Genomic DNA, 26,214 nt, shown 5'->3' on the forward strand with positions numbered 1-26,214 from the left:
GCAGACTATGTCCTGGACAACAGCGCACAAAATGGAGGAGAAGAGCAGCTGAGGTAAAAAAAGGAAGCCAAAAAGACCCAAAAGCGCAAAAAATAAATAAATAAATTCTGCCAAATAACAAGCAACCTAGTAGTCAGGTTACATAGCATTAACCCCTCAGGTAAGGCAGGCAAGCACCTAGAGCGAGACGCATGAGGTGAAAATCGGCAGTCAGAGATGCACAGAAGTCAGCAATCAAATAGTGCGCCTGTAATGCATAGAGTCAACTGTACAGGGTCATCAATACCAAAAAGTAGTAAATATCACCTCAAAGCCGCTGGTCAACATGTCGTGCTTGAAGACATGGGTGAGATGCAAAAGAAACGAGCGACGCCACCTCAAAAACAAAATGGCGGCCGCTCACTGAAGAGCCGGTGTAGAGGATATCAATCAAAAAAAGGGACAGTTCTGGACGTCATTCGGCGATAAAATCCACATGAGAGCACTCACTGCTCCTTCCGATATCCCATGCTGAAAGCTGAAGAGGAATCACGTGGAAACGGGATCCTTAAATCGTCCCGACAGTCTTCGTGTCCCTGGAGCTCAAGCGTGACCCGCCATCATGCAGCGGCGCGCAAGCCACGCCCCCTTGACAGCCAAATTATAAAGGAGGCTGGGCCAAACAAGTCTATGGCTGCTGAGGGCTTCCCCAAAGCCCATTTGTGTATCGCCGAATAAAATGCACTGACAAAATGAATGGGCCGTGACTGTGAGGTAACATTGAGAAACATGAAAAGGTAAATAGTAAAAGATTTGAAGTTGAAGAAATGAAGTTTGCAGTAAGAATAAAATAGAACCAAAAGGAAGAGAAGCAAGATGTAGTGACAAAGAAACAGAGTAGTACAAAACTATACTACAAACAAGCATTTACAATGCAATGGTCTCGGCTTTATTAAAGGTAGAGCTATTGCCATTGCTCATGACATTTTTTTTCATTTAAAAAAAAAAACCCATAAATAAATGGTATTGTCATTTACAACGGCAATAGATGAGCATTAGAGAGTAGTAGAGAGTATTCGCGGACACAGAGCCACACACACAGAAAGCCACACACACACAGAGAGAGCAACACACACACACAGAGCCACACACACACACAGAGAGCCACACACACACACACACACAGAGAGCCACACACACACACACACACACAGACCCCCCCACACACACACACACAGAGCCACACACACACACAGGCCCCCCCCCACACACACAGAGCCCCCCACACACACACACACAGCCCCACACACATACACAGAGCCCCCACACACACACACAGAGCCCCACACACAAACAGAGCCCCCCCACACACACACAGAGCCCCCACACACACACAGAGCCCCCCACACACACACAGAGCCTCACACACACAGACAGAGCCCCACACACACACACACAGAGCCCCCCCCATACACACAGAGCCCCCCACACACACACAGAGCCCCCACACACACACAGAGCCCCACACACACAGAGCCCCACACACACAGCGAGCCCCACACACACAGCGTGCCCCACACACACACAGCGAGCCCCACATACACACATCTTTGTTTCCATCGCATTACAGACTTACCAAAAAAGTGCTTTTTTTTGCTTTTCCAACTGCTGAACGTGTATAGTTAATTTAGACATATTTATATTTTGATGTGGATTAAAAAATGACAGCCTGCAGCCTTTCCTTTTAATACTCCCTGTACTCAGAAAGATTGCCACAAATTCACTGAACTTTTTTTTCTCTGACTGCAAAGTGAGAAGCCTGCCATCTGACCTCTGTCTTTAAGCACGTGCAGCACGTGAAGAGATAAATATAGAATTTAAAGGCACTTTTATTTATTGCGTGGACTTTCGTGAGCTACCAAAAATCGGCTTAGGACCCACAGTGTGGGAAACACTGTCCTAGGAAGATTGAGGGTTAAAGGTCATGAAGTCTTGTCCTGTGATGTCTTTAAGGTCAAGGATGTGTGATGCCACTTTTGGTACCCTTCGCTGCATCGGACAAAGAGGGGCCCTCGGTGAAAGTACTCAACCAATGAAAGGATAATTTAAGACCTGCATATACCAGGCTGCATTTCAACATGGCACGGTGGGAAAATGGAAAATAAGATTTTTTTCTGCCATGAGGACCCGGACCAAAGAGGTGGCAGGAAGAACCAATGGCAACGGCACTGACCGGGGGAGAGCTGACTTCCTTGTAATCCTTAACCACTTTTCACACAGAATTTGGGGGAAAATTCACTGCGGTGTTTTCAGCTGTAAAACTTGTGGGGGAACAATTGGAGCATACTATCATTAAAGTACAATAGGCTGAAGGACATGTTGAGTTCAACTGAGGCTGCAGTGGGTGCACTGGAGGGGAAAGTCACAGGTCTGTAAAATGCAGGATGTGTAACTTTAAAAAGAATCTACATTGAGAGCTAGGAAAACCAGAAATGCTTATCACTTTGCAGAATGGATCTCAGCTCTGTGTGCTCGGGGTCCGAAGGTGTAAACTGATGGTTTTGACTGACTTCTTGACCATACAAGTTACAAAGAAGGACATAATGGTGACGAAATCCTATAGACAGTCTACCAGGAAGAAGACTGTGAGACGAAGGGTAGGTAGATAAGTGACTGGTAATCTCTCTCTCTCAGAGGAGTGGACAGAGCACATTTTTCAGGCCATCCACTAGATGGTGTCGAAGGGGAAAAGCAGCTGCTGTTTTTCCATGACCTGCATCCTGCTACATTGTCCTGGAAAACAGACCTCCTGTGTGTCAAGCAACAGTTGGTGGCAAAGGGGCTTACGGTCTCCACAGTCTTTCCTGTTAAACTGCGTTCTTATATGTCGAGTCAGTGTGGGTCTTTTTGGGCAACGTGAGCCCAGATCAGCATCAACTGACTAAGCAGTAATGTATCGAAGACTGTGGATGGGTCTACGATGTAAGATGTTTGAGTCTCTTCAGAGTAGTGAGTCCAAGGGTTGCTTTTCTAGGGAGAGTATGAGATTTGTAGCTGTGGGTTGCCATTGACTAAAAAAAACAGGAATCCTTTTTGTCTGTCCATTGTGCCTGTTCTATGTATGCCTCTTAGAAGCTACGGCAGTTTGTCATTTCGTAGATTTCGGTCTTTGGAGAAGTGGTTCAGTTACAAAGTGTGATCACTCTACAGAAAATAAATAAATAATGGAAAAAGTTTTAGGGGGGCCGGTGAAGAGTGGGAGGTGGGAAATATATTAAAACTAAAAGCCGGCGGGGGGAGACGGGGAAAAAGAAGCACACAAGGGAGAGAACAACACAGAGCAAGCAGGAAGCAAGAGTGTGCAACATGGACTACAGAGGGGGCAGGGAGTGGGAGCAACGAAGGGGTACCGAGGGGAAGAGAAGCACGCGAGAGAAACAGCTGGAAAATATATGCACTACCATGGAGTTCTAAAACACAAAGAAAACAAAAGGTCCCTAACAGTGAGCAGAGGAAGGGCAGAAGCCAGCCCGTCATAGAGAAGGTAAAGAGGCTATATTTCAGAGGAGGGACAAAAATAAGATGGACAAGCTGGGACAAGGAAAGCTATGGAAGAAGTGAGTAAATGAGAGTGACAATAAAGCCAACCAATAGCAAGCAAGGTCAGTCTGTGAGCCCCTGTAAATTCTTGGTAAACCCCCGTGAACTTTCACAAGTCCGTTAGGCTTGGCCTAAAAAATATAAGAGGGGATTTCATGACATAAAAGTAGAGGACATAAACGGATGGGGCAAAAGAAGAGGTATGTAGGGTGGCAGAAGATGGTAGAGGTCAGTACTTGATTTGACCCTGTGGTTGTACGTGGGGTCCACCGGCACACACGTAAGGTGACTGGCACTTATTTTCCACATTAGACTCTGACCCAGAGCAAGAGAGCGAAAAACACAGAAGTGGAAAAGAGGAGGAAGAAAAAGAAGGAAAACCAGTGTAAGAGGGAAAAAGCATGAGTGAGATAAAAGGGGCAAGAAGTGTGTGGTGGCGAATTAAAGAGACACGAGGTGGAATCAATACAACACAGCTTTTATATGTGGCACGCCGACATTCAGTGCGATGGCAGTCGGCTTCTGAGGAAATCTTTGGGCCGCAGCACTTACTCTTTTACGGATTAAGCACTGGTCGGGGTGATCCCTGTTACAAGAGAGAGGAGGAAAGCTTGAGGGGCGAGGGTACGGCAAGCGGGTAAAAAGAGGACAGCAAGCATACCAGAAGGATGTTAATTGATTGTATGAGTGGAAAGAGGAATGCCCTCAATTCTCACAGAATACTTTTTAACCAAATAATCACTAGAACCAGTATTCCTTTTTCAAACCATCTGCATGTGAACATGAAATAAGGGATAACATGTAGAAGTGGTATGTGTTGCGCCAAATCTTATATGATATGCCCCGTTTTCCGGGCCTCTCCCGCTCGCTCGTTTGAAGGAACACCTTGAAGCTCGACCCTGATCAGTGCCTAGGAGGCGTAAACAAGATGCTTTTAGCAACTCCTACATTTCATTGCCGTGCTCATGAGCATTGTCATAGTCAATTTCATTGTACGGTTGATAAAAACCTTCACAAACAGTAAGAAAGCATGGGAATGTAGAGCATGCAAATACGACCATATGATAAAAACAACACTAAGGGGCAGATTTATGAAGGCCTTGCGCCGCCGGTGCGTCACTTTTTCCCATGTTAAAAATGACGCACCGGCGGCGCAAGTCCTTCATAAATCTGCCCCTAAGTACCTGCGGAGAAGATTCAGATAGGTCTTGCTTTCCTAATAAGTAGAAAACAAATAGAGCACATACCGAATTCGATCTTTGTGGATAGGATTATAGCAGTAAGCCTAAGGCACAAAGCACAGAACACGACTCGATGCTGAACATCTCTGAAGAGGTCTACAGAAGGGTGAGCTGATCTTCATTAAAAGTAATTAAAAACCAGCAGACAATGCATAAAATGAAACCAGGTTTGCGCAAAAGGGTTACAAGCAGTGTGCACATTTTTAAAGAGCACAGGTTAAGTACAGAGCAGTCAGCTAAATGAGAATAGATAGCAGCTCGTGCTCATAGTGCCAATATCGGCCCCCACCCAGACCTTTATTCAATACAACATACTCTTTCCCCAATAACAGACACAACACAAGTTGATGGAGAAAGTTGTTGCAGTTTTATTAGCATAACCTTATGCCAACATGTTGGGTTATCTTACGGGTGATCCAGAGCAGGCCGCCCCTCGTGACCCGCCCACCTGATGAGTCATAACCCCCGCGGTGTTAACCGTGGGGCGTTGTCAGTTTCTGGGGGGAAGGTCTAACCCCTTCCCCAGCGAACCCCTCGTTCGCCCATTACTCACGCCCCCCCCCTCGGGGGGCGGAGCATTGGCAACCCCCGGTTGCTCAGGTGCACAACCGCCCGAAGGACTAACGGGGTGCCGTCGGTCCTCCAGGATCCGCCGTGGCTCTCCCTGGGGGATAATTCGCTCACGCACCCTTCCGGTGCTCCTGTAGAGGGTACCCTTCTGTACCTTCCTGTATTGGATCGCCCTGTAACTCCGCCTGCAACACAAAGACAAGTCATTAGTACAACAAACAACCCCCCAATCTGCCCAAGAGCAGGGTAAGCGGATGGGAGGGAAAACGCAGGGCAGTTCTTCGTCCCGCGAAGCCGGGTCAGCCTGGGGGTGGGGGGGGCGAGGGTCAACTCGCCGCTGCAGCAAGAACAAAGAGGGCGCTTGACCCTCGCCCCCTGGGCTATATAGCCCATCCCCCCTCCCCCCTAGCAGGAAGTGACATCACGGGGGGACCTCTGGTCCCCCACAACCACTAGACTGCTCAGGTTGTTTGCCATCCTTGGCACTAAGAGTGGCCGCCCTCGTAGGTGGCCACCTTTGGTGTCCCGGGGCAGCCTGGCATAGTGCCAATATCGGCCCCCACCCAGACCTTTATTCAATACAACATACTCTTTCCCCAATAACAGACACAACACAAGTTGATGGAGAAAGTTGTTGCAGTTTTATTAGCATAACCTTATGCCAACATTTTGGGTTATTTTACGGGTGATCCAGAGCAGGCCGCCCCTCGCGACCCGCCGACCTGATGAGTCATAACCCCCGCGGTGTTAACCGTGGGGCGTTGTCAGTTTCTGGGGGGAAGGTCTAACCCCTCCCCCGGCGAACCCCTCGTTCGCCCATTACTCACGCCCCCCCCCTCGGGGGCGGAGCGTTGGCAACCCCCGGTTGCTCAGGTGCACAACCGCCCGAAGGACTAACGGGGCGCCGTCGGTCCTCCAGGATCCGCCGTGGATCTCCCTGGGGGATAATTCGCTCACGCACCCTTCCGGTGCTCCTGTAGAGGGTACCCTTCTGTACCTTCCTGTATTGGATCGCCCTGTAACTCCGCCAAGGCTCTGGGTGCGGCAGCCGCCGTCCTAGAGTCCCCCCACCTACTAGCTTCCTATTAGTACAACCTGCTGCTCCTAGTGCTTTCCGCTATACAACCAAAAATCGCCATATCACTTCGGGTAAAAGAACCCCGTCTACATCAAAGCAAACAGTGCATTTGGCAAGTAGCAACCCAAGCCTGATGAAACAAGATCTCCTATGCTTCAGGCTACTTCCAAGTTTGTCGGACGACACTATCCACCTCTCCTTGGTGCCATGGACCTATTGCACTACAATCTCAATCGCCGGCCTTCCTCGGCTCAGGCAAGGACAAGTCTGCTCTCTTCCTCCGCACCGCCAAGCTGGCACGCAACCAAACTTCCTTCTCACTTCTGCCGCCCTCCGGACAGGGAACTGTGACAGTGATGTCCATGAACTTCACAACTAGCTGCCAACTGTGCTTTACAGGTGTCAATCTAGTGCGCCATCCCCCAGTCTATTCCTAATTTTGTACAGCTGGCTGACCAGCAACCAACAAGCCCCTATCAGGTAAAACACACCATTGGCATAGTGTCCCCCGTCTAGCATTGGCCTCACCCCCTTACTAGACCTACTGGGGACATATTCACCTTCAAGGTCACGCCAGGCGGCTCACTCCCATGAAGCCGACCCTACTGTAGGCTAACAAACTCCTCGCATGTTTGGCCTCACTGGAAAGACACGTAACTTTCAAACCCATGGGAACCTATGTAAGTCCATCACCTCTCAACTATGCCTCCAACTGCGTTCTGGTGTTGTTTGAAAAGGAACCTTATCCCCTCCATTGCTGCACTTTAAAGTCAAATTCGCCCACTCCTGGAGATAACTTACACACACCCACTTGATCCAAAAGGCAGATATTGTTAGCCCCTAACTGCATATATTCCTAACCTTAAGCAGTGTTCTGCAGAAATTTTAGTAAACTTGACTGCCGAGAGTGCTATGCACCTACGGGGTTATGACATATGTCCACTCCGTATCCGACCACCAGCTGCTGACCTTGCCCGCCCAATCCCTGGGCGAACTAAACGGAGCCACAACGTTGCCCAAGTGCCCAGCCGCCGCTGCTGATGATGGTTCCCTACCGAGCCGGTGAAACAAATCCTGTTAAGACGTTACTCATGTTGCAGAGCCCCAAAGTCCAATGCATAGTTGACAAGCTCAAGGGCAAGCCTGATCTGGTTAACCCAGGTCCCTGCTGCGCCCGCCTTACTATAAAGAGCTCTTTAATTTGACTCGTTAAACAAAAGAAATGATCCATCCCAGGTAAAATCGCAATGTGTCGGAGAAGCCAACCCAGCCCCCCAAAGGCGAAAATGTTGCCGTGGGCAGGAGGCCGATGTCCACCTTACTCTAAACTTTGTGTGGCAGTCACTGGTGACTCAATCATCATAAAAGACCCATCCCAGAGTAAGAAGCAGATTGTCAGAAGAAGCCACCTGGCCACCCTAATGCGAATTGTCGCCCTGGGCTAAAGGCCGATATCCCCCATCCCCGATGTGCCCCCTATACACGACTGTGTGACCCTCACGGACGAACAGACCAGGAGTAGAATTGACCTCCGAGACATTGCTTTTACAGACCCTGATGGAGAACTATGGGTAGACGGCTCTTGTATCAAACTCCCAGACGGCACCACTTCGGCTGCCTATGCGGTGACGACAGCCCGAACAGTAGTTGAAACAGCCCGCATCACACAACGATCCGCACAGGCGGCAGAGCTAATTGCCCTCACACGAGCATGTATCATAGCAGCAGGAACCACGGCGAACATTTACACGGACAGCCAGTATGCCTTCGGGGTGGTTCATCATTTTGGGCTCTTGTGGAGGGAAAGGGGATTCCTGACGTCCCACGGCACGCCCATCCTTCACGGAGATCTAGTCTCCGCCCTGATTGAAGCAGTTCTCCTCCCCAAACGATTAGCAGTAATCAAATGCCAGGCACACAAGAAGGTGACGGACTTAGTTGGACAGGGAAACGCACTGGCCGACATCACTGCCCGAACCACAGCTGAGAATAGGACGTTGACACGCATATATGTGACCAGGTCACAAGCAGAAAAATGGACTGACGCTAGGGAAACGATTAGGGACATCCAGTCGGCCAGCACACCTCACGAACTGACTGAGTGGGCACGGGTGGGTCTAAAGGACGATGAAGGCTGCTGGCGGACAAAAGACACGAACAAATGGTTGCTGCCTGACTCATACTTGATTCCCATACTGACTATGGCACACTCCCCTGCACACATAGGTTCTGCCCCCATGATTGAACTCATTTCCAAAGTCTGGCACAACAACAAAATCCCCGACTCAGCCAAACGCCTGGTCCAGCAGTGCCTTATCTGCCTACAACACAACCCCGGGAAAGGAACTGTGGTACCCCGGGGAGGGTTTGGGATCCCCGACCACCCCTTTGAGGTCCTCCAGATGGATTACATCCAGCTGGAGAGGTGCCAAGACTTGAAGTACGTATTAGTCATTGTATGCGCCTTCAGCAAATGGATGGAAGCCTATCCAACCCGTGATAACACTGCCATGACTACTGCCAAAGTACTACTGAAAGAGTTTTTCCCTCGCTACGGCCTTTGTCGAATTTTATGGAGTGACAATGGCCCCCACTTCATAGCTGAAGTTATCCAACTAATCTTGAAGGGGCTGGGGGTAAGGCAGAGGTTCCATGCGGTCTTCCACCCCCAATCCGCTGGCCTAGTTGAGCGACACAATGCTACACTGAAACTGAAACTGTCAAAAATAGTGGCCACCACAGGACTTAAGTGGCCAGATGCCCTCCCACTGGCATTGTTATCGATGCGCTCCACTCCCACTAAGCACCACTTGACCCCCTACGAGGTTGTGTTTGGGCGACCAATGAACCTCTGGACTGCCCCCAAACCTACCTCCATTCACGACATCCCCGACGTCCTGCTGTCAGATTATTTGTGCAAATTAACTAAAACGTTGTCTGTCATTCATCAACAGGTGCAGCAGGCCATCCCCGATGCTTCCAGGGGTCCCGGTCACGATATCCAACCGGGAGATTATGTTTTAGTCCGGAATTTTCAACGGGCAAAGAGTCTGGAACCCCGGTGGACGGGCCCCTGGCAAGTACTGATCACCACTCGGACGGCTCTTCGAGTAGAGGGAAAAAGGCACTGGCTGCACGCCCACCACTGCAAGAAGGTCTCCTCGACCCTGGCCACGACAGAAAACGTCGACACCCAAGAAGAGCTCCTGAACAAAGACCGGCCATCACTGAACTGTTATCCTGATACCGAGGCACTTGAACTAGCAAAATTCCCTGATCCCACTGTGCCATCCCGGGAAGGGTATTTCCTGCGTCGAAAGGAGGGAGCTTCGGCTAAGTAGACCACGGACTAAGTTAAAATCTCAGATCGGTGGTCTAAAACAACCAAGGGTTACCCGGAGAGAAGCTAAACAAAGTCTGTGGTTCTGCCCACTACCGAGCACCTTGAAGATGATGGAAGCGCCAGATAAGAAGATGATGGAAGCGCCAGATAAGAAGATGATGGACGCAACCGGAAATACCCACTACAGGAACCCAAAGGCTGACAATTTGCACAAATCAAAGACAATCGCCTACTTCATTCTCTTTCTCCTTTGCCTCCTCCTCATGACTTCCTTCTGGATCTTGGAGGACAGCACACCCGCTCATCAGATATTGCTGACCACTGCACAGCCAACCACCATGAAAGAGCATCACCTGATCTCCCTTTCGCCTCAGCTCCAAGAGAGGCGTAAGGAGTTCTAGAACAATTCCTTCGTGCAACTATTGCACCAGCACAACCTTGCTGCAAATGCCACGAACTGCTGGGTCTGCGGGTTGCTTCCGCATGCCACTGGACACTCCATCCCCTTCATCCCTTCTCCTTTCTCAGTTCACGGCTCCTGCCTCGCCTGGTTGATCCTCTTGCAGGAAAGCCACAAGGACAACGCCGCTTCTGGTCAAACAGTGTCACACTTCTACTATGGGTTCTGGCTGAACAAAACAGGAAGGACGTCTGCCCCCTTTTGTCCTGTGACCTCAGGTTCCGCCTTCCATATGAACATCCCTGCCAAAGAACGAGTTGAAATGCAAGTGCTCCACAATCCAGCTAGACCCACCTTCTCCCACCTGCGGAAGCGAACGGCTGCCACTCTGACTGTGGCCTTGTCTGTCATCAATGTCACAGGTCTCGTGTGCCTCGAAGGCCAGGGAACACAGCTGGTGGTTCACAGTTCCTGCCACATCACCAGAACATTGGTCTCAGTTGACCCCCCCTCCTTTGTTGCTTCTCCGAATATGTACTTTGTTTGTGGCATCAAAGCTTACACTTGGCTTCCAAAAGGTTGGAGGGGTACGTGCTACATCGCCTTCATTCTTCCCCCCACGTATGTGGCCCCAGCCTACCATCACCGGCAAAAGCGCGCCGGAGACATTGGACAAGCCGACTCCACCGGAGCACAGTTCCTGGATGCGGTGAAGGGACTTGTTCCTCTGTGGGGCCCAATGGCAAATAGCCGCGCTATACGACACCTGACTCAGGCAGTAGAAACAACCATTAACATCACGGCTGGCATCCTCGCTAACAACACGGCTGAGCTTCAGGCAGTCCGCCTGGTGGCTCTTCAAAACCGCCTTGTTCTAGATGTGGTTCTGGCCGACCGTGGAGGAGCATGCCGCATCATCGGCTCCAGCTGTTGCACCTACGTGCCAGATAACTCGCCTTCAGTCTACAAAGCAATCGAACACCTCCACAGACTATCCTCAGAGGTTCACCAGGAGCAAGAAGGATGGTCGCTTGGAAGCTGGTTTTGGGACACTTTGAAGGACTGGGGATGGAGGTTGTTTACATTTATATTGATACCAGTTGTGATACTGTGTGGGTGTTGCTTAGGTATTCAATGTTTGCCACCTTTGTGTTCACTCATTTCTAACTGTATGTGCCCTAAGACTTTGGACTTTAGGACTGAGCACATGAGTCCCCTCTATGAGATAGAAATACGTGGTCTTATGGGGATAGATCCGAATTGACAAGCTGGCGAGACATGTTAAAAGGGAGGACTGTGGAATTTTAGTTCGTGAACTGAACATCATCTGCGCCATCTTGCCCATTCCTCAGACTCACGTATGAACATACACGACAGCCATTTTAGGTACCATGGTCTCCCTGTTCACGATCGATCATCAGCGCACTTCCCTGACCCTGCAAGCATCCCCCATGCGCCCTGGCTGCCCCCGCGCTCACATGCACAAGTCGTGAACCCTCCTCTTCCGCATGACTCTGTCTCTGGGAATCACACCCGCGCCTGACCAACACCTCCTTTCCTTCCATGAATACCCCTCTTTTGATAAACCCTTCTTTTGATAAACCCTTCCTCTATGCTCGATTGTCCACACCGATCCTTTCTCCTTTGATGACCCCTTCCTCTGAGCCCGATTGTCTGCACGGACCGCTGGTCATCTCTTAGCCTGAGGATACAGTTTATTGCCCACTACTGTATGCACTCGCCCCTCTTCAAAGGAGCTACTATTGATCATGACCTCCCCACCCCCTGAGATTCGATCAGGCGCACACATTCCAAAGGAATCGGCGGAACACTCAGCTGCGTGATAGCCCCCTCCTATTGTATGGGGGGTGAGGACCTCTACTGTAACCACGTGTTGGAATGAGCCGGAACTGGGGGGTACCGGGGATGTCTTTTTTCCATTACTTCACAATGTCTTTATTGTAATAAAGAGCGGTCAGATGTCGTAAACCAGTGTATAAAAGGCCAGGCCTCAGAGAGGCTGCTAGAGAGCACCTTGAGACGATACCTTGTTGTCCGATCTGATGTGTTCTGCTCCGTCGGAATAAAACTTGTTTCCTGTCTTCCTGTCTCCAGCGCCTGCCTCTTTATTTGATAAACTTCGTATGGTATTAGAGGCGTTTAACGCCGGGCAAAATTACTTAAGAAACATCGACTAAATCGCCTGACCATTTTCCTGACTTTCCTCAGATGGCAGATGCGCACTCCTAGCTGGATGAAGTCGGCATGAAGAAAAGTTCTCCTTTGCTGCAGTAAATGGGGGCAGATTAATTAAACATGAATTAAGGTTTATTTCCTTGTCCGCATAAGCGGTAGCTTATGTCATGAGTAGCTGAGTGGCACCAGGACCAAAGGTGAGCGTGAAAATTCCACTCTCCCAGTCTGGAAGCCACAAGCTGTACTTTAATCCATGTAGGATAAGTGCAGGTGATGTAATTATGCTGCTTAGTTGAGGAGTATGAGTCTATGACTGACCACGTATGGGAGCACTTGCGTAAGGCCGTGACTTATGTTAGTTTCTTAAAGGCCTGGTGGAAGTGGTGTTTGCTCCAGGCTTCTGAGGGTGAGAATTCCATCAGTTTATCCTCTAGATGTTGTTCGTAAGATGATCTCAGGTTAGGGCGCTCAAATTCGCACCTGATTAAGCCATGCATGGAGCCGGATGGTACCTGTCTAAGCCTGCGACAGAAGTTGAGGAAACAGCTGTCTCTGGCCCACTGCTGTTCTGTGATATACTTGAGTATCACTTGCGCCGGTGACGCTCTCTTTAGAAGATGCAGAATGGCTTTGTAAATTCTGGTGACCAGTTTGTCCACTGACCTAGCGTCCCTACCAAGGGTGATTTCACTCCTGTAAGTTAGTGTTGGGATGATTTTGGATTTCATCACCTGGAGTAGAGGGTCAAGGCTGGGGCCTTGTACATTCAGGGCGGGGTGATAGAGCAAATATTAGGCTAGAACCCTTATTGTTTAAGGAGCGTACGTAATAGGTAAATATCCATTTGCCATCTAGAAGCATTCCCAGGTATTTATAGTCCTTGCTGTGCTGAAGCCTGATGCCCGTCAGCTGCCACCTGTTACCAAGATTTGTTTTTAGGCTGAATGAGATCCTCTTGGTCTTTTGCTTGATTGATTTCTAACATATTCTCAACTGTATAGTAATGTAGAGTGGCTAGTAGACAATGGAGTATGATCTTTGTCTGGCTGAGGAGCACCTGATCGTCTGCGTATAACAAATGTGTCATTCTTTGGCCTCCTAGTTTTGGTGGATGGCATTTTGCTTCATCAAGGTGCTTAGACATGTTGACTATATATAAGTTAAAAAACAATGGGGCCAGCAAGCAGCCGTGCTTCAGCCCGGAGTTTGTAGGGATCTTCTTTGAAAGTCAGAAGCCTTCTCTTAGCTTGATCTGTACCCAACTGTTGGTGTACAGCTGCACTGTTGCTCTCAACAGGCATCTGACAGGCCCCAGTCCCGCAATTTGCACCATAGATGCCCTCTTGAAATGCTGTTGAATGCAGCTTTGAAGTCCACAAAGCAAGAGTAAAGTGCCCTTTTGCCTTTGATTGCTTTGTCACACATGAGGGCAAGAGCTATCAGGTTTGAGGAGGTGCCACATTTATCTCTGAAGCCGCATTGATTCTAAGGTACGATCTGATGATCTTCTGGCCAGGCGCTAAGTTTAACAAGTAAAAGGCTGGCATAAAGTTTAGCATCGTTATCAATTAGGCAATGAGTCGGTAGTGGAGAGGGTCAGATTTCGTGCCTCCTTTGAAAATTGGTTGAATGATGGATTCAAGAGTCTGGGATGGAGTTGGTTGCCAAACACTATTTGAGAAGTGGGGTGAGTACCTCGGACCAGAGAGCAGGGTTGGATGCAAAGACCGCACTGAGTAGCCCGTTGGGGCCTGGGGCTTTGTCTTTTCTCAGCCTTGCCAGTTTTAGTGCACAATGTTCCTCCATTTTGTTGTATGTCAGGAGGGTTTAAACACCTTGCTAGCCTTTGGAAGCGCAGGTAGGTCACTTGGTAAGCTGCTCGGGGTGGTGGGGTATTCAGCTTGTGATGAAAAATTAGCTGACAATGAGCATTGAAATTGACTTTCAGGGGAACATACGAAAACAGACAAGGCCGTAAGTTGTTCTGCAGGTTCATCAAAAAACTCAAAATTAAGGGTCTCTTTCCTCTCTCTTAGTTCCCGACAACTTACAAATAAGCAGATTCAACATGTTAAATATGAATGTGATACCTCAGTGAATGAATTAATCCACAAAAAGAGGTTTCTGTCTAATCCTATTGAGTGAGGCAAGTAGATTAATAGATCTATTAATGAAACAGAGATGTGATCTGCAGGTGACAGCTTCTAATCCCAGGTAGAAAATTTGCTGAGTCAAAGCACCTACTGCAAAGATCTTTTTGGATCACTCATTTGGTGTCTCTTTACACCAATGATCCCCTTTCTTACCTCACTGCCCCTACACACAATCTCCTTCTTCTACTGGGGTGCTATCTGGTCTTTGGATTAGTTATAAGAAATCTATGTTGCTCCTTCAAGACCACTTCTCTCCTGTGACCTGGAGACTTTACCGCCCTTGCCGCTCCATTGGGGACCGACGGATTCCATTATTTGAATGTGGTGGTGACCCATACTAGACAAAAATGTCTACAGTACAATATAGACTCCAGAAAAATTGCTCCTGTGGGGCTCCATGACGTGGCTTGACCCTCCCACCCGTTTTAATGGCAGGGGGAAGGATTGCCGAACCGATCCCATACATTATTATTATTTTTTTTTTTTTTTTTTTAAAACCTTTATTGTACAAAGAAAGCTCACAAATACGGGCCTACAACCCCACGGGCTGGCCACCACACGGTAAAAAACGTAGCAAAGGAGAATAGGTTCTTCACAGGATATGGCACCAGGAGCACAGGAGAAACCACAAAGGCCATCGAGCAATCAGCACAAACAGGATAACAAAAGGTTAATTTTCTAATACGGGGCGGGGGAACAGAAGAATAACGGGCCGTGGAAGAAACAACAAGGGAGGGGCCGCGGCAAGCCGCCATTTTATGAACACAGGATGAAACAATAAGCCATACAAACATAGCTACCAAAGAATATACACATAATCGGAGTACAAAGAAGCTACAATGGCATCAGTCAAACCGCGCTCACCCTTCACCGCCCCCACCCAAAATGAGGAGACAGAACCAAAAAGGCCCCCATTGCAAAATACAATACGATACGCACCCCAACGGAAATAAAGAGACCCCCATAAAGGAGGAAGGGGAAGAGGGAAAAAGGGGACAAAAGAAGGGACTCCCACCAAATCACGCACCCCCAGGAGACAAGACAGAACAACATGACCCGGCAAGTGATATATCAAAAAGTCGATACCAAAATAACCAGCGTGCCACAATCAGACACACACCGGAATACGAACGCCACAGAAACTCCCCAGGGGGACACATGAGGAGAAGAGTCCCGAAAAGGTGAATACACAAGAGCCATAGAACAAAAAAAGGAAGAAATAAGGGGGGAAAAAGACCCCCCAATAGAGACAGACCCCCCCCACCCACCCCTAAGCCCACCCTGCACCCCTGCAGAAGGCTACGGCCTACCCCCCCGCAGCGTGCCTGTCGCCCTAATTAGAACCCGAAATATAGCGGAGCAAAGTGAAGTCGGAAACAGAAGACAAAAACGGGAAGGGCAAGGGAAGGGAACACGGGATGGGAGACACATACATACACATACACGGGGGAGGGCCGGGAAACAGGAGGAAACGCACCCGGCCACCCGCCTGAGTCGAAGGTCCAAGACCCCGGGAAGCCAAAGATTGTCAGGTTACAGTCCAAGAGCACCAAACAGTCACACATAACCATACCAGGACACGTTGACCATCCAAACCAGTACAAGACTACCGCACGCAGATGCCAGTGCACATCAGCCCTGTCCCTGTTTGTCCAAAGTGGGAACAGTCCGATCCAGCGAGGTCCAGGCCACGAAGAACAGAAGGCAGACAGCAGGAAAATCCAACGGCAGTCCAGAAAATACACGTGAAGGACAACACGGAAGATCCAGGAAAGTCACGAAGTGTAGCAAACGATGCAGGCACAGGTCCAAGGATATGTCCAAAGAAACCGACCCATCTGGGCCAGCACAGGAGAGATCGCCGGGCAGCGGCGGCAAAAAGGAACCGGGAGAGTCATGAAGGTCAGGCCGAGCAAAATCCAGCTCCCGGGCCAGAGGCAAAGGAGGCAGAGCCGGAGGAGGAGGCACCATCAAGTTCCGCACACCCATGGACGCGGTCGTAGCCGGGGCCAATTCTGCCAGGATAATTCCAGCCGCACCCCGCAACGGCAAAGCCACATCCGGCCGTGGGGGCCCGGGAGGCCCGTAGCGAGGAACCATCTCCGAAGTAATGACAGGCGCGGCCACCAAGAGTCGCCAGGAGAGCAGGGCATCCAGGACCTCTTTAAGTGTAGGAAAACCTTTACAGTATTCGTCACCCGGGCCATGCGGCGGGCCTCCAGCGCTCGTCCAGGCCCGGCCAAGACAATTGGGGTCGGTCGCCATTTGAGAGCCCAACAAGGCCGCGCGGCCGCCAACCTCCGCCGGGGCGACGGCAAGGCAAGTGTAGTCGCGCCGACCAGCGGCAGAGCACCCCGGGCAGGAAGGGGGGCCACCAGAAGAAAGGGACCTCACCGGCCACCCAACGCCGCCGGTCCCGTTCTCCGAGTCCGGACGGCAAAATCAAAATGGCCGGGCCGGAGAACAAAGGGGGAGCAAGCCGGATACACGAGGAGCTCCGGCAATGGAAGGCAGCGCCTCCACCAAAGGCCTCCTCCCCACGGGAATCAGCCAGGAAGGACCTCCGGCCCACACGAACAACGGCCTTCCGACCACCTCCACCGCGTCCCGAAGGGCAGCACCGCAGGCTCCGTCCGGCCCGGGAGCCGGCAAGAAGATCCAGGCCAGTCCGCCTCTGACGCCCCAATACAATCGGGGGCACTGCACCGGATCCACAGCAGCCAGGATAACCGAAACAAGAGGTAAGTGCCTGCAGGGCGTCGTAGCACTACCACACAGCAAAGAGGGCTTCCCGGGGCAGGATAACAGCAGGATAAATGTGAAAATACAGGCGGGCGAACGGAGCCGAGCTAAAGCGCGGCCATCTCGGTCGCGAGCTAGGCCGATCCCATACATTATTAAGCAGTCTGCTTCCCTGTGGGAGAGTACTGTCATGGTGGTAATAAAGAAAGCTCCCTTTGTTGGGAATTTGGCTTCTGGGGCTTACCTGCTTTCAGAGTGCTTGCAGTTACCACGCATGTGTATGCCTCTTAAGAGGGAGTATGTGAGACACTGGGGTACTTATATCTGAATAAGGAGTTTATTACATTCAAGGCTCCACATTACAGTTTGTATCTGGAACCGTGGCAGTTTCTGAAGCACTAAATCATATAAGTGTCCATCTAGCACTCAATTTCATAGTAAATCGAAAACTTCTCAGTTATTGGTTGTGCAGCTCCCTCCAAGTGTTTTGTCTTAGAACACTGTATCAAAATATGTAAATTTGGAGACAGCGGAAACTACCACTGGCTGATGGTGGTGTGCACTTTTATACTTGAACCAAGTTGGTTCTAATCACAATTTGCATTGAAAAAATAATTCTTTCAAAACTCATCTCGATTTCAAACAATAATTGAATTAATTTCGTCATTGTTTGTTCTTCATCTTAGATATAAATCCATTGTTATGGCGACTTCAAACTTTTACATTTTACATCTACCCGATGCATTTCGGGTCTAAGGTGACCCTTCCTCAGGGGTCTGTGTGGAAAAAACCAAGGAAATACAATCAGTCTCATAATCATATATTCAACGTGTTTAGTAGTTACTATCAACTTGGCAAAATCTCATGATTCCAATCTTAACGCTAATGCTGCTGCAAAAACTGTCTAACTTTCAATCCTGTTGAATCTACGTGAAACAAACTATTCAGGTAAAACTTACAATGTCCTCTTCGCCAGACATACCATTTGTTATCTGATGACCTTAACGCTTAACTCTTACTAATGTTAACGTAACATATGAGCACTGTTCGTGACTCACATACTCGAATCTCTCTATTACAGGTTTTTCACATTTCATGACATTATAGCAACCTAAAATGAACATACTTGCTCTTACACGATAAACCTAAAAATTCTTCGGAGACTTACAGAAAATGTAAAGCATTCCGCGCCTCAGACTGTCTGCCAATCAGCTTGTCGAAGACACGCTACGATGATCTCTCTTAGTTATAAACGATCTGATTGGATTCTACTGCGGTCACATGATCGCGATGTGGTACGGTAAACCATTTACATAAACGAACTTTATTGACAATATTTCTGTCTACGAGTTACGCTTTGCGATGTCAATACATTTTGGAATAATTGGTATATTTTCTGTAAGTCTCCGAAGAATTTTTAGGTTTATCGTGTAAAAGCAAGTATGTTCATTTTAGGTTGCTATAATGTCATGAAATGTGAAAAACCCGTAATTCCTCCTTTAAGAAAAGAGCACATCTATGAATAAATTCAGTCACATACCCCAACCATGCACCATGGCCACTTCCAAGATCAACACAACCTTGGTCCACCTCAAGCCATGGTCCTACTCGTTGCCTACACCCAAGGACTTCTTTATTTTTTTCTTTCTGGCATCTCTCCTACACTCTTCCCCAGATGGAGAGCTAAACTAGTGACAAATGTGTCTCCACTGCAATCTCTGATGATGTTTGAAAGGGAGGGGCTAAAGCCAGAATGGGCAGCAGAATGTATTCATTCTGGTCAACAAGGATAAAATCAAGAGATATCGCCTGTTTTTTTGCATGTTGCACAATCCAATGGTTTATGTTTTAGATGCATCTTCTCTGGGTCAGCTGGCAGTGGTGGTGTGCTGATATTAGGTGTAGACTCACAAGAGAACATTCTAACTATTCTTAAAACATTTTAACTCAAAAAGGAACACCCTATGTCTGAGAGATGAGGAGATTGTGAAATTTGCTTTTGGGCCTCAGCATTCTTCTGCAGTTTCGGATTTTGAATCAGTCAACAAGATCCCCTAATTTCTCAAGAAATTGTTTTGAACCAGCAAAGCCCCTTAATGCTGCTTGTATCATAATTATTGTAATTTTGTTTTCACTGATAAAAACAAAATGTGGGAGGAAGAGGGGGCTTGTTGGTATAATTCTATTACATACTAATTGTAAGGATTGTGGTTTACTACTTGCAAATTGTTCCTCTTCAGTATTACAGATGCATCAAATGCCACGAAGGATCGAGTCAAATACCTGGAGGCACTTTACCGCCATTTTGATGCCATAGCAAATGAGAACGACCCGTCTAATCTCCTTAGTAATGTCCTGCCTGCGCTGTTTACAGCCATCAAACAGATGGATACCATATCCCGCTTCTTTGCCAGAAACGGATACCTGGGGTTGTTGCTAACCAAGGTAAATAACTATCGCTTATGACATTCTAGTAAGTGCTGTCAGAAATAAGATGATATAGTTTTACTTAGCTACTTAAATCGTATTGTGATACTTGACAGAATATATATATATATATTTTTTTTAAACTTGTTTTTATTAATCACTGCTTCCAGCTTATCCATAACAAGGACATACATGTACATATACTTGACAGAAGATGAGAAATTTACATGGCCTGCAGCACAAGCAGAACTGTCCCTATCATACCACAACAATCAATACTTTTGTTAATGGTTAGGTAAAAGCTGGTTAGATTTTACCTGGCCTTTCAAAATGTGTATTTTAAACTTGAGCTCTTGTTAGTCTGCCCCTTGACTTTTTTTACTACGCTGGGTGTGGGGGTGGGAGGGTAGGGGGTTGGGGGGGGGGGAGAGGCTTTCATTTTTTCATGTGCCTGCATATAGAGGTAATCTTTGTCCACTTTGCATCCCATCAAATGAATGTAACTGGTAACAGTCAGGCCTATTGTTCTATGCTTGGAAATATTGATTTAAGTAAAAGTGCACCGTTTAACTATGTTTTGTCAAGTATGACCGCAGAGTGTTTATACCTTTCAAACCACATTAAAAGAAAATGCTTTTCCCCCCTCCTGTATCTTGTTTTATTTTTTTACCCGCACATATGATGCTTTTTCATTACAAGAGCCATGCCCATTTGAAACGAAGACGCAGGACTCTTAACATGTGCAACAGTTGTCTTGTTAACATTTGGTGCTAAAAAAGAATCAAACACACAAAATGCATACTCAATTGATAGCATAAATGTGACACCACAAATAAAAAGTTCACTAGAGCCTGGTTTGCATTTTTGGTCACCAATGTTTATGGCATTTTGCAGTAATTTTTTTGCTCTATAATAACTTGCTCAGTAGAAGGCTTTAGTGTGTTAAAGCTCACGTTTTCAACTTGATAACATATAGATATAGACTGATAACCACGAACTTTGGCTGTTATATAGGACGGCTCCTAATTAATAACTCCAGGATCAGCAAACACGCCATCTTGGAGTCATAGTCGCCATTATTCAACTAACATCTGTCACGTTCCATCTTTGACTAAAAGCCCTTCATCTGAAGGCAAATTGTTGTAATTTGGAAATCACGAGTCTAGGTTCTTTGGCAATGCCACCTGTTGATGTATAAGATGTTGCTGTTAAAAGTAAGAATCATTCACTTGTGGTCTTAAATGAGGCATCCGGATATTTTCGAAAAGCAGCACCATCTGTTTTGACCTGTAGTTCACATTTGATTACGGAACGTTATTCTCATCAAGCGATGCATACCTGAGATCATGGCCTTGGCAGACGTAATGATCGCCATATGTACACAAAGCATGGATAACCTAAAACACTGCGTCACTGCTGTGGTATGTGCCATTGGTGGCAAACCTAATCTACCTCAGATTCTTGCAATGCGGAGTTCAGTTCAGAAACCCTGCTTTCCAACCCTTTCCCCACATGTTTCAGTTTTCCTGAGACCATGACAGCTTCACTTTACAACCCAGAAATATTTGGGGCCCAGTTAGGCCTGATTTAGTGGCTCTCCATTGGAATGTAACGAATTTCATTATGTCACTAAATACTTTGCTGTAGTGATGGCTGTTGCTGCACATTCCACCCCATTGCGCGCTCCTCATGGATTCACAATTTCAAAGAAAAACTGCAGAACTACACAGTATCACAATAGCCAAACTTTACCAATCATTAAAGTGAATCTTGCTGAATGCGTAAGTAAAGCATAGACATATTTGTGAATTAGGAGTCATCATTTACGCATAGGAGAAATGTAAGAAGCTGGCTTTTTATGTAGTGGGTCAATGTAGGGTGCACCATGTAAAAAGTACAGACGACCCTTATTGGTTTACAGGGTATAGCTTCCTCTCCAGCCTGTATACCCACCAATGACTACGCCACACATCGAGCTTAGTATTACACATCTTTATTATTCTGCGTGTAACTGCAAACTCCACATTCTGAAACAGCCTTCGTTGCATTCTGCTCTAACATTACATTACATTACATTTTTATGGAGCGAAAAGGGTACCATCATTTCAAACTTGCAAGACACTGTGGGCCATAGGTACGAAATTTCAGATGGGCAATTTCCAAATTGCAAATCCATAGGAATGGCTATTTGGGAATTGCAAAACGGTTTGTATGTAACAGCCGATTCCACTAATAGCGATTCCTACTGATTTGCATTTGCAATTGGAACTCTCTATTTTGAAAATCGTAAAAATGTGATTTCTTAGTAGGAAATCGCAAAATTGTGATTTCCTAATAGCAAATCGCAAAATAGGAAAAGTCCCATTCTGGATGCAAAATTATGATGTAAGACCAGGAAATTTACAAATACAGGGTGTGACCACAACCCAGAAACCTAAAAAGGTGCTGGAAGTAAAGAGTGCTCCTGCCTCACTACTGCCAGTGTATTACACCATTCCTGGAGAACACCATGTCCAAAGAAAATGGGGACAAGTATTCAGGGAGCAGGAAGAGGAAGGTGACATTTTCAGAAAAAGAGCTGAAGCTCTTGACAAAAGAATGTGTCTCCCATATGGACCAACTGTTTGGGAAGGCCTTCTTCACAGTACCAGAGAGCCAAAAAACAAAGATCTTGGTCAGCATCTTGGAGAAGATGATCTCCTTAGGTGTCTCGCACAAAGGAGGAGGTGTCCAGCAGGATCACTGAGTGTTGTGGAACAGGTGGTGGTCCCTCATAACACCCCACTCCCATGTCGACACTCATTGAGGGGACCCTGGAAGCAGAAAGTGTGGTGGGAGTGTCTGACATTTACACCTTCAATCCTGCAGGCACCCACCAGGGTAAGTCACCTTCCCTTTACTTACTTAACATAAGATAATGTTAGCACATCCATAAATCATACATCAAAGCATAAATAACTCCATTGAGCTTCTTGCCCTACCCTGGCAATGCATCATGGAAGCTGTAGTACACATAACATGCTTGATGTACTGTGTGCAGATGACTGCACCAAACATATATGTACATCATAAACATGTCATAAGCACTTGAAGCACAGTTACAACAATATTGTGAACAAACATTAACCATTTATTTACAATGACTATCTGCATGCGTTTCTATAGATCACACCAAAGATATGCCAGAAACAATTGATGCTGAAGGGGCTACAGACACACATGTGGAAATTGAGGACACAACGCCACCCATTACTCAGCCCATCGTCCCAACTCCAGCTGCTAGGAGAGCAACCATCTCACCACTACCAGACTTTGTGTAAGGCGACGAGGGACAATTGCAGAGCAGGGAGACCACAACATCTGTGGGCAGGGCACCCAGAAAGGGCAGAAGTCAGCTATCAACAGTCTACAATGATAATGTGTCTGTTCTCCTGTGTTTGGGTGGCCTGGAGAAATCTATCTTCTCTATACAGCGCTTGCAAACAAAACAAATAAGGACTGTCAATAGACATCTGCTTTGAATGTCTAGGTTGATGCATCAATTGGAGAAGGGGCAGGACTGGTGGATTGCTGCCATGGACAAGGAGCCCCATGTACAGAGATACCTGCACAGCCAGTACCTGGCACGCTTTGATTCCTTCACTCATTCCATCAACCAATTGGCAGTAGCCACAACACTACCAAGGTGAACTGTCAACATACAGACTGAAATGGGCCACTGCTGTCAGGATGTTTCATGCAGGCTAGTCAAGTGACCACAGCCCTTGAGAATATTCAAACCCACAACCTCTGTATCCCCAACATCCTGCCCTCACCTGAGAGTTAAGATGGCTCTAGCCTCAGTGGCATGTCTATTCTGGCGGCATGCAGTTCCAGGCGTTCATGCCGAAACACTTCTGGGAAATGTCAACAGTTTCACACCTCAGTGTTGCTGACAAGGCACCCAACCCCAGAAGCCGGAAGAAGTGAATCACTGAACACTCGGAGTCATGAGTCCACTTTGTTTTGTTTGTCATTACATACTTTGTTGCTTAGTTGAAACAATGTTACAGCCACAATGGATACTGTTGATTCATGAGGGAAACACTTCCTGAATAAAAGGTGGCCTCTCAGTTAGGCACCATGCATTACCACTATGTATGATACCTATTTATTGGATGTTTTAATAACTCTTACCTCAGATATATTTGTTGGTTATATCTGTGCATTGTGCTCATCCCTCTGCTGCATGTGCACCATCCTGCTGCACCTGTTGTGGTGGTAAATCATCATCAGAGTCGGATTCATTCTCTATGTGGATATTGTGTGGACCCTTCTTTATTGCAATATTGTGCAGTATGGCACATGTGGCGATGGTCTTGCAGCACACCTCAGGTCTGCACAGTAGTGCTCCGTGGGTCTTGTGGCAACAGCGACTTCAGGATGTCATAGGTCCTCTCTGTGATTGAATGTGTTGTCCTGTGTGCCCTGTTGTACTGCCTTTCAATTTTTATCCTTGTAGTCAGGTATGGCGTGAGTATACAGGGACACAAGGCATATGCACTGTCACCCTAAGAGCTAAGAAGAAAAACCATTAAGTCACATTACACAAACTGTCCTGGCCACTGTATTAATTTAGTCAATAATTCTCATACCTAGTAAAAACAAATTGTCAAATTCACCCTGTGACAATCGGTACAATAATGAGTCATGGGTGCTGCCTGGGAATCTGGCCACAAATCTGTTATGATACAGGAAGCATCACACACTAGCTGCACATTGAGTGAGTGTGAGCTTTACCTGTTCCCGTATGTGAAGTCAGTTGCTGAGGGGGGACATATGGCAATGTGTGTACCATCAACACAGCCATTCACATTGGGGAACTGTGCTATTAAGTAAAACATCAATTTTGTATGTTAATTGGGGAATATTGGGGAAAGATATTTATTGGTTAACTTTACTAACCATGATGTCCAAGAACCTGTAAAAGAACCTGGAAAGGGCACTTTGTGACCCCCCCTGTCTCTGCTATGACCCCTTGGTAGGCAACACACTACCCGTAGATGTGGAGGGACTGCATTGCTTCTGGGTGTTGGGGTCTGTAGTTGAGGTTATAACTCAACAAATAAATCAAGAATCATCTGACTACTGAGTCTGTACCTCTCATAAATCTCTTCCTCAATCTGTTCAAAAAGGGTGACTCTCGCTGTAAATATCCTCTCCAGTCTTCTCCTCTTTCTCTGCCTACCAGCCAATATCCTCATCTTCCTCGCCAGAACATATAAAACCGCCATTGTGAAAGACCATGATACATTTTGGGTCCCTTTTTGGGTCTCGCTGGCAAAATGCATCCGCAAGGATGCATGTGTCCAGCTGGAGACGTATAGCGATCAGTCTGGGGGGAAGGAGGACAAGAGGGTGTACGAGCTTTCTTTCCTGGATTCGTGTGCGCGAACGCGCACGTCGCGTCCCGCGCCGTACACATGCGCGCGCAGACAGACACTCGCTCACACACACCCCCCCTCCCCCACAGTCACACACACGCACTCCAAGACACATACACACACACACACGCACGCACGCACACACACATACACAGCCCGCCCCCCCCCCACACGCGCGCACACGCGCACACACATGCTCCCCCCCCCCGGCAGCTCAGCAACCCACTCACCGGCTTCCTTCGTGTGGCGGCTCTCCTCAGCTGCAGGGCCCGGCAGCAGGACTCTTCTTCCTTCCTTCGGCACCGGGGCGCAGGGTAGGCTCCTGCCTGCTCCGGTGCTCCAAACAATCGCGGCTCTTCCGTGGGAGGCGAGGTAGGCTCCCGCCCTCCTACTTCCTGTTTCCGGTTGTCGCACCGGCCTGCCTAACTTCCTGGTCGCAGGCCGGCAGAGTGACGAGGATGTTTGATTTGCGGTATTTATTTATTTATTTATTTATGCATTTTTATATAGCGCGGACTTTACCCGAAGGCGGTATTTATTTATTTATGTATTTATGCATTTTTATATAGCGCGGACTTTACCCGAAGGCGTCAGAGCGCTTCACATTAGGAACAGAAATGAAACATAATGAGAAACATTACAAAAGAACAGGTTGCAAAAACATACGTTACTTACATAAGGTAATAGTGACAATTGTGAGCAAACAAAATACATGAGGTAGTAAAAACTATGAGCAACCAAAAATACATGAGGTAGTAAAGGTAATAGTGACAATCGTGAGCATACAAAATACTTGAGTAAAAATTGTGAGCAACCAAAATACATGAGGTAGTAAAGGTAATAGTGACAATCGTGAGCAAACAAAATACTTGAGTAAAAATTGTGAGCAACCAAAATACTTGAGGTAGTCAAAAGTGCACAAGAGGAAATGAAAGTGACAAGTGTGCAGTTATAAGAGAAAACAGAGTATAATTAGAGGTATAGTCCTGCAATAAGTGCTAGACACTCAGGCTCAGGAACAAGCGTTACATGGGCAAGGTGGCACTTGTGCAAGTATCAAAG

At 47.5% G+C, this 26,214-nt stretch overlaps 1 protein-coding gene across 1 annotated transcript in view; it reads left to right on the forward strand.

The window, feature by feature from the left end:
• LOC144762435 (dynein axonemal heavy chain 5-like) overlaps positions 1–26,214 on the forward strand; it is a 1,437,549-nt gene that overhangs the window by 120,578 nt on the left and 1,290,757 nt on the right. Inside the window, exon 6 of the mRNA XM_078647616.1 lies at positions 19,543–19,747. Within this exon, the coding sequence (XP_078503742.1) occupies positions 19,543–19,747 (205 nt within the window). The remainder of the gene's footprint in view (positions 1–19,542; positions 19,748–26,214) is intronic.

This window comes from Lissotriton helveticus, chromosome 6 (assembly GCF_964261635.1).
Source record: "Lissotriton helveticus chromosome 6, aLisHel1.1, whole genome shotgun sequence".
NCBI classification, from domain to species: domain Eukaryota; kingdom Metazoa; phylum Chordata; class Amphibia; order Caudata; family Salamandridae; genus Lissotriton; species Lissotriton helveticus.